At 44.8% G+C, this 16364-nt stretch overlaps 1 protein-coding gene across 3 annotated transcripts in view; it reads left to right on the forward strand.

Moving 5' to 3' along the window:
• megf10 (multiple EGF-like-domains 10) overlaps nucleotides 1-14629 on the forward strand; it is a 293005-nt gene extending 278376 nt beyond the window's left edge. For all 3 annotated transcript variants that reach the window (XM_070887065.1, XM_070887086.1, XM_070887076.1), the window contains 4 exons: nucleotides 5214-5340; nucleotides 9590-9634; nucleotides 11098-11304; nucleotides 13235-14629. In XM_070887065.1, the coding sequence (XP_070743166.1) occupies nucleotides 5214-5340; nucleotides 9590-9634; nucleotides 11098-11304; nucleotides 13235-13395 (540 nt within the window). In that variant the 3' untranslated portion in view covers nucleotides 13396-14629. The remainder of the gene's footprint in view (nucleotides 1-5213; nucleotides 5341-9589; nucleotides 9635-11097; nucleotides 11305-13234) is intronic.
• Nucleotides 14630-16364: the final 1735 nt, after the last annotated feature.

Consider the following 16364-nt stretch of genomic DNA (forward strand, 5'->3'; position numbering starts at 1 on the left):
TTGGGGACACCAGTGCATTATTTTGGTGTCAGCCGTAACTCAGTGGGTAGCACTCTCACCTCTGTGTGGGTTCAAGTTCCATTCCAGAGGTTTGAGCACAAAAATGTAGGCCAACACTGCCAGTGTGGTAGTGAGGGAGTGCTGCACTGTCAGAATGACTATATTATGGATGAGACGTTAAATGTCCATCCTCTGAGTTAGATGTAAAGGAACCCATGGCACTATTTCAAAGAAGAGCAGGTGAGTTCTCCACAGTGTCCTGGGCCAATATTTCTCCTGCAATCAACATTACTAAAACAGATTATCTGGTCATTATTGTTATATATGCATACTTGTATTTACTTTGTACAGCCACCAGAGGGCTCATCCCCTGGAGTCCCAAGAGATCCCATAATCCCCTGGAGTCCCAAGGGATCCCATAATCCCTTGGGAGCACAGGTATTTAAGGAGGCTTCACAGGTTGGAGAGGCACTCTGGAGACCTGCAATAAAAGACCAAAATCACACTTTACTTTACTGTTCAGTCTGACTCTTTCTCCATACACAACAACTGGCAACGAGATACAGATAGTGAACCCAAAGATGCAAAGAACAGTGGGCATCCTGGAGAAATTCTCAGCGGGAGATGATTGGGAAACTTTTGTGGAGCGACTCGACCAATACTTTGTGGCCAACAAGCTAGATGGGGAAGAGAACGCTGCCAAACGAAGGCCGATCCTCCTCACCATCTGTGGGGCACCAACGTATGGCCTCATGAAGAATCTGCTCACTCCAGCGAAACCCACGGAGAAATCATACGATGATTTGTGCACACTGAGCCGAGAACATTTGAACCCGAAGGAAAGCGTTCTGATGGCGAGGTGCCGGTTCTACACCAACAAAATGTCGGAAGGTCAGGAAGTGGCAAGTTATGTCGCCGAGCTAAGATGCATTGCAGGACATTGCAAATTTGAAGGACATTTGGAGCACATGCTCAGAGACTTTTTCGTACTTGGCATTAGCCACAAAACCATACTTTGCAAACTTTTGACTGTAGAGACCCCAACCTTGAGTAAGGCCATAGCGATAGCCAGGCGTTCATTGCCACCAGTGACAATACGAAGCAAATCTCTCAGCACACAAGTGCTGCTACAAGTACTGTGAACAAAGTGATGTTGTTTTCGAATCGTAACGTACTGGGCAGGTCACACATACCTGCAGCTACACGTCCGCTGATGTCTGAGTCCACCATCAAGGGTGATGAATGCAAGGCCATTAACATTTTGTTGGCGCTGCGGGGGTGATCATCGTTTCCATTCATGTTGATTCAAAAAGTAAATTTGCAAGGGCTGTGGAACAATGGGACACCTCCAACGAGTGTGCAGGCGAGCTGCAAAGCCTGTTAAACCAGCAAACCATCCTGTTTCAGAGGAGGACAGATCCACAGAGGATCACGATGAACCAGAGCCTCAGATCGAGGAGGCAGAGATACATGGGGTATCCCCCGATAATGCTGAATGTTGAATTAAATGGACTCCCGGTGTCAATGGAGCTGGACACGGGCACGAGCCAGTCCATCATGGGCAAAAAGACTTTCGAAAGATTGTGGTGCAACAAGGCCTCAAGGCCAATCTTAATTCCAGTTCGCATGAAACTAAGAACTTACACGAAGAACTGATTCCTGTAATCGGCAGTGCTACTGTAAAGGTCTCCTATGATGAGTGGTGCACAAGCTACCACTCTGGGTGGAATGGTGCGATGGTCCCACGCTGCTCGGCAGGAGCTGGCTGGGAAAGCTACGCTGGAACTGGGACGACGTCTGAGCGCTATCACCCGCTGATGACACTTCGTGTGCCCAGGTCTTAAACAAATTTCCTTCGCTGTTTGAACCAGGCATCGGAAAATTCCAAGGAGCAAAAGTGTAGATTCACCTAATTCCGGGGCGCGACCCATCCATCACAAGGCGAGAGCAGTACCGTACATGATGAGAGAAAGGATAGAGATCGAGCTAGACCGGCTGCAAAGAGTGGGCATCATTTCCCCGATCGAGTGGGCCAGTCCTATCGTCCCAGTCCTTAAGGGAGATGGCACCATCAGAATCTGACGATTACAAAGTAACTATCAATCGTTTCTCCCTGCAGGACTAATACCCACTACCAAAGGCCGATGACCTCTTTGCAACATTGGCGGGAGGAAAGACGTTCACGAAGCTGGATCTGACTTCAGCGTACATGATGCAGGAACTGGAGGATCATCGAAAGACCTCACCTGCATCAACACGCACTGAGGTCTTTTTGTTTATACCAGATGCCTGTTTGGAATCTGATCGGTGGCGGTGATATTCCAGAGAAACATGGAAAGCTTACTGAAGTTGGTCCCGCACACTGTGGTCTTCCAGGACGACATCTTGGTCACAGGACGGAACACAGTCGAGCATCTGCAGAACCTGGAGGAGGTTCTTAGTCAACCGCGTGGGGCTCAGGTTAAAACGCTCGAAGTGCGTTTTCCTGGCGTCTGAAGTGGAGTTACTGGGAAGGAGGATTGCGGCGGACGGCATCAGGCCCACTAACGTGAAAACGGAGGCAATCGAGAACGCACCGAGGCCACAGAACGTGACGGAGCTGCGGTCGTTTCTGGGACTCCTGAACTACTTTGGTAACTTCTTACCGGGTCTCAGCACACTGGTAGAACCACTGCACGTCTTACTATGAAAAGAGGACCAATGGGTTTGGGACAAAAGCCAAGAAAATACCTTTGTAAAAGCAAGAAAATTGTCATGCTCAAACAAATTGCTTGTGTTGTATGATCCATGTAAGCGTTTAGTACTCGCATGTGATGCGTCATCATATGGCGTCGGGTGTGTATTGCAACAAGCTAATGATTTTGGGAAACTGCAATTGGTTGCTTATGCGTCCAGGAGTCTGTCTAATGCTCAGAGAGCCGACAGCATGATTCAGAAAGAAGCGTTAGTGTGTGTATATGGGGTAAAGAAAATGCATCAATACCTGTTTGGGCTAAAATTCGAATTGGAAACTGATCATAAGCCACTTATATCCCTGTTCTCCGAGAGTAAAGGAATAAATACCAATGCATCAGCCCACATCCGGAGATGGCCGCTCACGTTGTCCGCATACAACTACGCCATCCGCCACAGGCCAGGCACAGCAAGCTCTCAGTAGGCTGCCATTGCCCACCACGGGGGTGGAAATGGCGCAGCCCGCAGATCTAGCCATGGTTATGGAAGCATTTGAGAGTGAGCAATCACCCGTCACTGCCCGACAGATCAAAACCTGGACAAGCCGGGACCCCTTATTATCTCTAGTCAAAAGCTGTGTGCTTCACGGGAGCTGGTCCAGTGCCCCAGTGGAAATACAGGAAGAGATAAAGCCATTCCAGTGGCACAAAGATGAAATGTCTATACAGGCAGACTGCCTTCTGTGGGTCAATCGAGTAGTGGTCCCCAAGAAGGACAGAGATACCTTCATCAATGACCTCCACATACCCACCCAGGCATCGTAATGATGAAAGCGATAGGCAGATCCCACGTGTGGTGGCCCGGTATCGATGCGGACTTAGAGTCCTGCGTTCACAGATGCAATACATGCTCACAGTTAAGCAATGTACCCAGGGAGGCGCCACTAAGTTTATGGTCTTGGCCCTCCAAACCTTGGTTTAGGGTATACGTTGACTATGCAGGCCCGTTCTTGGATAAAATGTTCCTTGTGGTTGTAGACACGTACTCCAAGTGGATTGAATGTGAGATATTGTCGGCTGAAACGTCCGCTGCTACTACTAAAAGCCTGCGGGCCATGTTTGCCACACACGGCCTACCCGATGTCCTGGTGAACGACAACGGGCCATGTTTTACCAGTTCTGAGTTCAAAAAATTCATGACCCATAACGGGATCAAACATGTCACATCTGCCCCGTTTAAACCAGCGTCCAATGGTCAGGCAGAGAGAGCAGTACAAACCATCAAGCAAGAGGGTAACTGAAGGCTCACTGTAGACTCGCCTATCCCGAGTCCTGCTTAGCTACCGCACGAGACCCCACTCACTCACTGGGATCCCACCTGCTGAACTGCTCATGAAAAGAGCACTTAAGACAAGGCTCTCGTTAGTTCACCCTGATCTACATGAACAGGTAGAGAGCAGGCGGCTTCAACAAAGTGCATACCATGATAACGCAAATGTGTCACGCGAGATTGAAATCAATGATCCTGTATTTGTATTAGATTATGGACAAGGTCCCAAGTGGCTTCCTGGCACTGTCATGGCCAAAGAGGGGAGCAGGGTGTTTCGGGTCAAACTTTCAAATGGACTCATTCCCCGGAAACACTTGGACCAAATCAAACTCAGATTCATGGATTATCCTGAACAACCCACCTTGGACCCTACCTTTTTGATTCCCCAGCATACACACCAGGCAGCCCAGCAAGGCCAGCTGCACAGCAGCCTAGCGAGGGCCCAACAAATGATTCAACAACACCAGCTTTTACACCAAGACGATCAACCATGGCAAGAAGGGCCCCTCACATTGTAAATAGTTACACTATTGACTTTGGGGAGTGTTATTATATATGTATACTTGTATTTACTCTGTACAGCCACCAGAGGGCTCATCCCCTGGAGTCCCAAGGGATCCCATAATCCCTTGGGAGCACAGGTATTTAAGGAGGCTTCACAGGTTGGAGAGGCACTCTGGAGACCTGCAATAAAAGACTAAGGTCACACTTTACTTTGAGCTCACAGTGTTCAGTCTGACTCTGAATCCATACACAACAATTATCACATTGCTGTTTGTGGGAGCTTGCTGTGTACAAATTGGTTGCCCAATTTCCTATATTAAAACAGTGGCCCTACTTCAAAAGTACTTCATTGGCTATAAAGTGCTTTGGGACATCCTGAGGTCATGAGAGGCTTTATATAAATGCAAGTTCTCCATTTCTTTCTTTTAATGACTGGCAATGAGCTCCCAGCACCGTCAATGAATGCATGCATGGTAGGCCACAGATTGCGATGGTAAATCCAGCCTGGACACAAGGGACCCTCCATCCTCCACCAAATAATCCACTCAATGTAAAGACACAAACTCATCCAAAATGACAAATAGATGTGATTCTGGATGGCTATTGAAAGTGTGTCTCTATATTGAAAATGTATCTCTATAACTGTATCAAGATCGAAATAAACACTTCTGGTGATCTAACTTAATTGCTTGTTTTCAAATCAACAGACAAAGAACAATCAACTATTTGTAAACATCAAAAATCTCAAGAGTCAAGCAAAGCAAGGCCCAGTTATGGACTACACGGCAACGCTACCTGCAGATTGGAAACAAGGGGGCTACCCTAATGATTTAGGTATTCCGATTTCTACATCATTCTTTGTAAATGATAACAGTGTCTGCAAGGATTCTCTCATTCAATTGGAAAAGTGCGACCTGGATATTAACAGGAGCGGGTTATGTAGGCGGGAGGGCGGAGTTTCGGATGGGAAACCCGGAAGTCCGGTCTTCCCCACATGCTGTGGAGTTTTAACTCCCTGCTTTTCGTCTTTTGGCCCTGACAGGTTCCCCGCCTGGATGTCAGCCTGATTGACAGGCCTGACTTCTAGTCGGGTGGGGAGTAGGCCGTAGGCTCCACGAGTAGGTTCGATCCACAACTACGGTGGCAAGGTCTGATTCTTGACCAAGAAGGGGGCGGGGGGTTCTGATCACTAACCCCAGGGCTCTTTGTATGGGGGGGGGGAGAGTCTGATGGGGGGGGAGCTTGGGGGGTTGGGAGAAGTACTCTTGCTCCTCTTGGCCCACAAGCAGTTTTGTGAAGGCACTTGCCTTCTCCCCGAAGCTGTGCTCACCTCTCTTCAGCTGCAGAGTTTCCCGAGGCCTGAGAATCCAGATCGGCCATTGTAAAATCTGCAGAGCAGTTTCAACCAGAGGCTTCCAGCCTCATTATCATATTTAAAATGCCAACCCACCTCCTGGGAGCAGGTTGGCTGCCTACCCCTTGTCCTGCCTCTGTAAAACCCAGGAGACGGCAGGTTGGAGCCAACTTCCCAACACGCTCGAAATTTTTCCCAAATTAACCTGCACCCACTCTCACTAGCTTACCCAGGTTAAAATACCCCTCCCACAACATCTCCTTGATTTCGGTTGAAGGGATGATTTCTTTTAATTTATTCTTGGGATGTGGGTGTGGCTGGTAAGGCCAGCATTTATCAGCCATCCCTAATTGCACCACCACCTCCTTAAACCACTGCAGTCCGTGTTGTGAAGGTGTTCAAACCAGTGCTGTTCGGTTTCAGTTCCTTTTGGAACATTCTGGAATATGACAGATAACTCAGCACTGGCAATCTGAAAAAAAATGGACAACTATTTCTTCAATTTTGCTCTCAGCGGTTTGAGGGCTGTTTGATTTATAGAAACATAGAAACATAGAAAATATGTACAGGAGTAGGCCATTCGGCCCTTTGAGCCTGCACCACCATTCAATAAGATCATGGCTGATAATTCTCCTCGGTACCCCTTTCCTGCTTTCTCTCCATACCCCTTGATCCCTTTAGCCATAAGGGCCGTATCGAACTCCCTCTTGAATATATCTAACAAACTGGCATCAACAACTCTCTGCGGTAGAGAATTCCACAGGTTAACAACTCTCTGAATGAAGAAGTTTCTCCTCATCTTGGTCCTAAATGGCTTACCCCTTATCCTTAGACTGTGACCCCTGGTTCTGGACTTCCCCAACATCGGGAACATTCTTCCTGCATCTAACCTGTCCAGTCCCATCAGAATTTTATATGTTTCTATGAGATCCCCTCTCATTCTTCTAAACTCCAGTGAATACAGGCCCAGTCAATCCAGTCTCTCCTCATGTCAATACTGCCATCCCAGGAATCAGTCTGGTGAGCCTTCGCTGCACTCCCTCAATAGCAAGAATGTCCTTCCTCAGATTAGGCGACCAAAACTAAACACAATATTCCAGGTGAGGCCTCACCAAGGCCCTGTACAACTGCAGTACTACCTCCCTGCTCCTATACTCAAATCCCCTAGCTAAGAAGGCCAACATGCCATTTGCCTTCTTCACCGCCTGCTGCATCTGCATGCAAACCTTCAATGACTGATGTACCATGACACCCAGGTCTCGTTGCACCTCCCCTTTTCCTAATCTGCCACCATTTAGATAATATTCTGCCTTCATGTTTTTGCCACCAAAGTAGATAACCTCACATATATCCACATTTTACTGCATCTGCCACGCATTTGCCCATTCATCTACCCTGTCCAAGTCACCCTGCAGCCTCTTAGCATCCTCCTCACAGCTCACACTGCCACCCAGTTTAGTGTCATCTGCAAACTTGGAGATATTACACTCAATTCCTTCATCTAAATCATTGATGTATATTGTAAATAGCTGGGGTCCCAGCACTGAGCCCTGCAACACCCCACTGGCCACTGCCTGCCATTCTGAAAAGGACCCGTTTATCCCGACTCTCTGCTTCCTGTCTGCCAACCAGTTCTCAGCTCTCTATCCATGCCAATACATTACCCCCAATACCATGTGCTTTAATTTTGCACACTAATCTCTGGTGTGGGACCTTGTCAAAAGCCTTTTGAAAGTCCAAATACACCACATCCATTGGTTCTCCCTTGTCCACTCTACTAGTTACATCCTCAAAAAATTCTAGAAGATTTGTCAAGCATGATTTCCCTTTCATAAATCCATGCTGACTTGGACTGATCCTGTCACTGCTTTCCAAATGCGCTGCTATTTCATCTTTAATAATTGATTCCAACATTTTCCCCACTACCGATGTCAGGCTAACGGGTCTATAATTCACTGCTTTCTCTCTCCCTCCTTTTTTAAGAAAACTGGTGTTACATTAGCTACCCTCCAGTCCAAAGGAACTGATCCAGAGTCGATAGACTGTTGGAAAATGATCACCAATGCATCCACTATTTCTAGAGCCACTTCCTTAAGTACTCTGGGATGCAGACTATCAGGCCCCAGGGATTTATCGGCCTTTAATCCCATCAATTTCCCTAACACAATTTCCTGACTAATAAGGATTTCCTTCAGTTCCTCGTTCTCGCTAGACCCTCGGTCCCCTAGTATTTCCGGAAGGTTATTTGTTCTTCCTTAGTGAAGACAGGATCAAAGTATTTGTTCAATTGGTCTGCCATTTCTTTGTTCCCCATTATAAACACACCTGCTTCTGACTGCAAGGGACCCACGTTTGTCTTCACTAATCTTTTTCTCTTCACATATCTATAGAAGCTTTTGCAGTCAGTTTTTATGTTCCCAGCAAGCTTCCTCTCATACTCTATTTTCCCCCTCCTAATTAAACCCTTTATCCTCCTCTGCTGAATTCCAAATTTCTCCCAGTCGTCAGGTTTGCTGCTTTTTCTGGCCAATTTATATGCCTCTTCCTTGGATTTAACACTATCCCTAATTTCCCTTGTTGGCCACAGTTGAGCCACCTTCTCCATTTTATTTTTACTCCAGACAGGAATGTACAATTGTTGAAATTCATTCATGTGATCTTTAAATGTTTGCCATTGCCTATCCACCGTCAACCCTTTAAGTATCATTCGCCAGTCTATTCTAGCCAATTCACGTCTCATACCATCGAAGTTACCTTTCCTTAAGTTCAGGACCCTAGTCTCTGAATTAACTGTGTTATTCTCCATCTTAATAAAGAATTCTACCATATTATGGTCATTCTTCCCCAAGGGGCCTCGCACAACAAGATTGCTAATTAGTCCTTTCTCATTACACATCACCCAGTCTAGGATGGCCAGCCCTCTAGTTGGTTCCTCGACATAATGGTCAAGAAAACCATCCTTAACACTCCAATTATCGAAAAATGTCTGATTTTTAAGAACACTGAGAACTGTTACATTTTCATTCAGCTACCTATCTGTAATCACTGTAAATGTTTATTTACATACAATCAGATCTCCCTTGTATATGCATCATCTGATATCAAACTGTCATGTCGGAACAGGGAAGAGGTCATTCAGCCGCTGCCTGTTCTGCCATTCAATTAGAGCATGGCAGATCTGTATCTTAACTCCATCTACCCGCCTTGGTTCCGTAACCCTTAATCCCTTTTGCCTAACAAAAATATATCAATCTCAGTTTTGAAATTTTCCATTGACACCCAGCCTCAACAGCTTTTTGGGGGAGAGAGGTCCAGATTTCCACCACCCTTTGTGCAAAGAAGTACTTCCTGACATTACCCCTGAATGGCTTAGCTGTAATTTTAAGGCACTGCCCCCTTGTTCTGGACTCCCACCACCAGAGGAAATAGTTTCTCTCTATCTACCCTGTCAAATCCTTAAATGATCTTAAACACTTCAATGAGATCACTCCTTAATGTCTTTACTCAAGGGAGTACAAGCCTAGTCTGTGCAACCTGTCCTCATACTTTAACCCTTCTAGCCCTGGTATCATTCTGGTGAATCTGTGCTGCACCCCCTCCAAAGCCAATATATTCTTGCCGAGATGCAGTGCCCAGAATTGAACGCAGTGCTTCAGGTGATCCATGTCCTGCCTCAGTTACTAAATAATTAGTCAGAAAGTTAACGTGTTTTTTTTCATTTACTTACAGGTGCTTTTGGCATTGACAGAGGATATGTTGGAAAATCTCTTAAAGGTACTGTTTAAAATGGTTTCTCTGCTCTCAAAGCTTTTACCCTTTTGAATTCCAACTATGAGAAACTCCGCTGGGCAATAGATGAGAAAACTTCTCAAATAGCCAGAGTGTCTAACCGCACAGTAGTAGAAATTCATTGGGGGCGGGGGGCGAATTATTGTTCAATTCATTCTCGGGTTGTGGGTGTTGCTGGCAAGGCCAGCATTCATTGCCCATCACTAGTTGCCCTTGAGAAGGTGGTGGTGAGCCGCATTCTTGAACTGCTGCAGTCCGTGTGGTGAAGGTACTCCCACAGTGCTGTTACGGAGGTGGTTAAAAGATTTTGACCCACCGACAATGAAGGAATGGGAGATATACATTCAAATCAGGATGGTATGTGACTTGGAGAGGAACGTGGAGGTGGTGGTGTTCCCATGCACCTGCTGCCCTTGGCCTTCTCGGTGGTAGAGGTCGTGGTTTTGGGAGGTGCTGCCGAGGAAGCCTTGGTGAGTTGCTGCAGTGCATCTTGTAGATGGTACACACTGCAGCCACGGTGCACCGATGGTGGGGGGAATGAAAGTTTGGCAGAAACCCTGCTAATACATGTATGTTATGGTGATTTGAAGTTACGGTGGTGGAATGAGAGATCGTCAGGGACATTCATCCCCAAATTCTGGATCTGGCCAGTTGAATGATGCAACCAGATTAAGTAACATTGTCCAGACTCTTATTTGGCTGAAAAATGGACTTGGCAACTGATATCCAGTCAATCAGAGACCATTTTTTCATAAACTCGATCCCAGGTCCAGAATTGAGGGCTGCAACCCTGGAGATACAGGGCAAAATGCTAAGTTAAGTTCAATAGTAACCTTCCAAAGGGAATTGGATATATACCCTGTACTTGAAAAGGAAATATTTGCAGGGCTCAGGGGAAAGAGCAGGATGAGTGGGAATAATTGGAGAGCTCTTTCAAAGAGGCAGGATGGGCCAAATGGACTCCTTCTGTGCTGTATCATTCTATGTAAGATTAAAAGAATAAGAAAAAAAGTTGCAGAAAAATTAAAATCTCAAATATTGAGAAATTGTGTAAAAATATCAAAAATTGAAAAGAGAGAAGGTGAATAAAGGGCATGGAGGAAATGTGACGGTGGGGAGAGCATTTAAAATTTTATATTTAAAACTATTTTTATTTTCGAAAAAAATGCAACTATTGCAGCAATAAAGCTAATGTTTGAGTGGAATTATTACTGTAATATTATCGGGGAGGCTTCAACACCGTAGAGTGAATGAGCTGCAGTCCCAAGAAACTGTATAGTCTAAAGAACACAAGAATTCTGTGCAGCTGCCAGCAGTCAAATAATTAATGTGCTTTCCTTGTGCCGCTGATGTACCCTGCTGTCCAAATTAAATTATAACCATCGGATGTATTCTTAAATTCAACCCGCTTTTTGATTTTGATGAATAATTTATTTTTAATTTCACAGATCTGGTGAAGAGTTCAGGGTGTAGTGCCAGCACCTGCTCACTCAACAGCGCGGAGAACCCATACGCCACTATCAAGGACCCTCCGGTTTTTACATCTAAAAACTCTGAGTGTGGTTATGTTGAGATGAAGTCCCCAGCTCGCAGGGATTCACCATATGCTGAGATTGGCAACTCCACCTCAGCAAATAAAAATGTCTATGAAGTTGGTACGTGTTGGGATAATCCTCATCCTTTTAATAACAGCTTCGTTGAAGATAGAGACCTTAATATGTCTGACATTTAACTACATTTATCATTGCTTCAAAATAAACATTCATCTTAAGATCAGTACACACAGCCCTACATCGCGATACTCATGTACAAATCCAGGCTATTCACAGCACCTCTCCTTGAATGTAGCTAAAATTCCTAACGAGTGAAGCTTTGTATCCCTCTTTATATCATTTTTTAAAAAAGCTTAAATTGTCTAAATTCTTCCTGAGTTTAATTGTGTTGGTTATTTTATGACCCTTAAATCATCAAAGAGATTGATGATCACACAACCATAACGGGCATATCCTGGTCAACATCCCGTTTCATTGTCTAAAATCTTATCCTTCTCCAATGTTATAATAGTTGTCGTTGTGAGATTTGCAAGCATATTGTTTAAACCAATGCTATCTACATTCGCTGTTCTGTTTTCGTCCTGAATTAAAACAATGTAAAAAGATATTTACATTCTTACAGTATGTGCACTTTTTATTATTGGGTAAAGTGTCAAGGCCCAGAGTGCAGAACAGCACCACGGTTGAAAAGGGTAGACAGACACGTACTGAGAGTGGATTTTTAATTCATGGGATGTGGGTGTCTCTGGCAAGGCTGGCATTTATTGCCCATCCCTAATTGTCCCTGAGAAGGTGGAGGTTAGCCACCTTCTTGAGCCACTGCAGTCGATATGGTGAAGGTACTCCCACAGTGCTGTTAGGGAGGGAGTTCCAGGATTTTCACCCAACAACGATGAAGGAACGGCAATATATTTCCAAGTCAGGATGGTGTGTGACTTGGAGGGGAACTTGCAGATGGTGGTATTCGCATGCCACTGCTACTCTAGGTGGCAGAGTTTGTGGGTTTGGGAGGTGCTGTCGAAGAAGCCTTGGCCAGTTGCTGCAGTGCATCTTGTAGATGGTACACACTGTAGCCACGGTGCGCTGGTGGTGGAGGGAGTGAGTTTAAGGTGATGGATGGTGGGCTACTTTGTCCTGGATGATGTTGAGCTTCTTGAGTGTTGGAGCTGCAGTAAGAGTATTCCATCACACTCCTGACTTGTGTAGATGGTAGAAAGGCTTTGGGGAGTCAGGAGGTGTGACACTCACCACAAAATACCCAGCCTCTGACTTGCTCTTGTAGCCACAGTATTTATATGGCTGGTCCAGTTGAGTTTTTGGTCAATGGTGACCCCTTGAATGTTGAAGGTGGGTAATTCAGCAATTGTAATGCCATTGAATGTCAAGGGGAGGTGGGTAGACTCTCTCTTGTTGGAGATGGTCATTGCCTGGCACTTGTTTGTCATGAAGTTTACTTGACACTTATCAGTCAATGCCTAAATGTTGTCCAGGTCTTGCTGCATGTGGGTACAGACTACTTCGTTATCTGAGGAATTACGAATGGAACTGAACACTGTGGAATCATAAGCAAACATTCCCACTTCTGACCTTAAGATGGGTTTATTCCCTATTGGATTTATTAGTGACTATCTTATATTAAGGTCGCTAGTTTTGGACTCTTACCCCCCCAACCAAGTGGAAACATCTCTTCTCTAAAAAGGAAAGATTTTCAGGGCTACTGGGAAAGAGCAGGGTGGTGGGACTAATTGGATAGCTGTTTCAAAGAGCCAGCAGACACGATGGACTGAATTGCCTCCTTCTGTGCTGTATGAATCTACAATTCTATGTCCACATACTTCTAAATGGTGGATCATCGACCTGAAACGTTAAACTCTATTTCACTCTCCACAGATGCTGCCTGACCTGCTGAGATTGCCAGCATTTTCTGTTTTTATACTTCTGTATGGTGTTGCTTTCTATCGTGTAGCATATATGCTTTCCTGGATATGGTTTAATATGCACAGCGATTAAATACGATATTCTTGTATTCTAGAACCAACTGTAAGCATCGTCCAAGGAACGTACTGCAACAACGCACCCATTGGCCAGGACCCGTACGATCTGCCCAAGAACAGTCACATTCCGTGCCATTATGATTTGCTCCCGGTCCGAAACAGTCCTTCACTATCACAGAGAATGAATGACACCGAATGAGTTCAACGGCAGCAATTTACTACTGACGGACAGTCCAGGTTTGAATAGTTCTCTCGGGTGATGTCAGAAGAAATCTGACCAATGTCTTGCCAGCTCTTCTGGCCCTATTTAGATGATGATTTAACACCAGAGCTCAGCCGAGTTGCAGATGAAGAATGGGGAAATTTTGGAAGCCACCACACAACTAAAGAGACTCCCCCTTTTTTTCAAGTCCTTCTTTTCATTTTTTTTTGGTGTCTTTGAGGACTGACATTAGATCCCAGTGTCTGATGCACAGACACATGGAATTATCTGGGCATTCAAGGTTAAGTAGAATATTCACATTACAAAAAAAAAATTTCCAGTGAAGAATTTAACTGTCCAACAGCTTTCAGAAAGAAGGTCCTTCTAAACAGGTCCATCTTACAAACATGTCATTCCTTAAATCCCACAAGTTTTCAAATAAATCATTCCATGTATACATTACAAACACTCGATGAAACATATTGATAATCATTTCTTAAAGTAGGTAGCTTGAAAATATTTTAGTTCTTTATATTTTGTGTAGAAAAATGTGGCTGAGCTGAGGAAAAAGTGTGGGAACAGAAGCAATCAAACGATGACAGCAAGTGATCACAAGCAAAGCACCAGACACTGATGAATCCTTCAAGTTCAGCGATTGAAACATGCACTGTAAATACAGTCGTGGAACAGAGATTTCCATTGTGATGCAGCCACATCCCACATGCTTTTGAGTCTGTGCAGCCACAGCCTCTTTTCTGTTTTCCTCTGCGAGCTTTTTTTGTAAAATAAAAACAATGCTGTGCTTAAGCTGGTCTTGTGCATCACAAAATAAATTTGTAAAGATAGCAGTGATTTTTGTTTTTTCAGTAACCAACTGCATTATCAAAACATGTTTGTGGTCTCATGCTCTTTGCTCTTGTTTTTACATTTAATTATGTGTTCAGTTTAATACTTATGTACATTGGTTTCATCATTACATGAGAGTATTTTTTTTATTTTGTTGTAGGGACCTTGTCTCAGATTCCCTGAGCCAGTATTATTAGTTGTGTTATTGTATAATAAGTTGTACATAGATGTAAACCAGGTTAAACCGACTGACAAGTGATAACTTGTTTAATGGACTTAAAACTGTACAGAGTAAGATCTTGCCCCATTAGTAACATTAATTTGTAAGTGCTGTTGCACTGTAGCCATGTTGCATTATGACATATTAAATATACTGCCCCACAAAGACCGATTCTTTCACCTGAATGATATCGTTTTTATTACATTATTTATGTCCTTTATCGCGATCAATTTAAATCATAACAAAGCAATTGAAGTGTATTTTTCCTATTCATTTACCCTGAATGAAAACCAGCACGAGATTTTGTCATCCCTCTTCTGCTCCTTAAGCATTATATCTGCTATTTTTTATGCATAGAGTGTTTGCCACCAGCTTTCCAATAAAACTTACTCTTGAAAGAGTACTCGGTCTATGTCTCTGTAAGTACAAATACCTCCTTTGGCTCGGCCATTTCAGTTTTATTTAATGAAGATACAGATCAGCCATGATCGAATGGAATGGTGGAACAGGCTCGAGGGGCTGAATGGTGTGTTCCTTTTCCTATGAAACATTGAGCCCCAGATAGTGCAATGTCAGCCATGGCTTAGTATGCAGCCCTCTCACCTCTGAGTCAGAAGGTTGTGGGTTCATAGTCCCACTCCAGAGACCCCACCACATAATCTAGGCTGACACTCCCAGTGCAGTACTGCACTGTCGAAGATGCCATCTTTCGGATGAGACATTAAACCGAGGCATCATCTGCTCTCTCAGGTGGACGTGAAAGAGCCCATGATACTATTTCAAAAAAGAGTGGGGGAGTTATCCCTGGTGTCCTGGCCAATATCTATTCATCAAACACCATCGCAAGACCAGATTATCTGGATTATCACATTGCTGTTCGTGGGATCTTGCTGTGTGTAAATTAGCTGCCGCATTTCCTACATTACAACAGTGACGACACTTCAAAAGTACTTCATTTCCTGTAAAGTGCTTTTGGACCTCCTGAAGTTGTGAAAGGTGCTATAGAAATCCAAGTCTTTTTCTTTTTATACATAGGATTTTAAGACTGCTCAAAATTCTGATGACACATTGGAGGAACTGAGGGGTGCAGTACTTTGGCCCTGATGTGGCCTTGACTGACCCATTTGTGAAATGTAGGGTCAGCTGATTTTTAAAAAGGGAGAGAGAGGTGTGAAAGCTGTGTAACAGCATCCTGCCGTGCCTCAGGTAATACTGGGGTGTGGAAAACAATGAAGCAAAGGTGTTTGTTCCCAGATGGGGCCATGAAGGAAACGGACTGGAGTGGGGAAGGGGAATTGGAGGAGCGTGAAAGGGGAGTGGAGATGGTTGGGGGTCTAGAAAATACCTGGAGGAGTTGGCAGAGACATGCTGCTGTTTAAAGGGGCAGCAACAGAAGAAACAGACAACCTGGGTAGCTGGTCTGTTTGGAGTCAAGGATCAGAGACCTCTCCCACCCCCAAAATGGGGAATGCACATTTGTGGAGAGAAGTTGTTGTGGCAGTGATTGGCATCTCGTTGCCTCTCTCCTCTTTCCGCTCTCTCAACCACCTCTTTGACTTCCGGGTGCAGCACAGCTCTCTGGTGTGACCTGTTTTTAGCCTCTGCTCAATGTTAAAGGTTCTCAAGCCCCTCTTGCAACTGTCTTTAAACCCGAGCCTAGTTCGGCCCAGCAGCCTTTACCATAAGAACATAAGAATTAGGAACAGGAGTAGGCCACACGGCCCCTCCAACCTGCTCCACCATTCAATAAGATCATGGGTGATCTTCGACCTCATCTCCACTTTCCCACCCGATCCCCATATCCCTTGATTTCCCTACAGTCCAAAAATCTATCTATCCCAGCCTTGAATATACTCAATGACTGAGCATCCACAGTCCTCCGGTGTAGAGAATTCCATAG

This window comes from Pristiophorus japonicus, chromosome 1, assembly GCF_044704955.1.
Source record: "Pristiophorus japonicus isolate sPriJap1 chromosome 1, sPriJap1.hap1, whole genome shotgun sequence".
Classification (NCBI taxonomy): Eukaryota; Metazoa; Chordata; class Chondrichthyes; family Pristiophoridae; genus Pristiophorus; species Pristiophorus japonicus.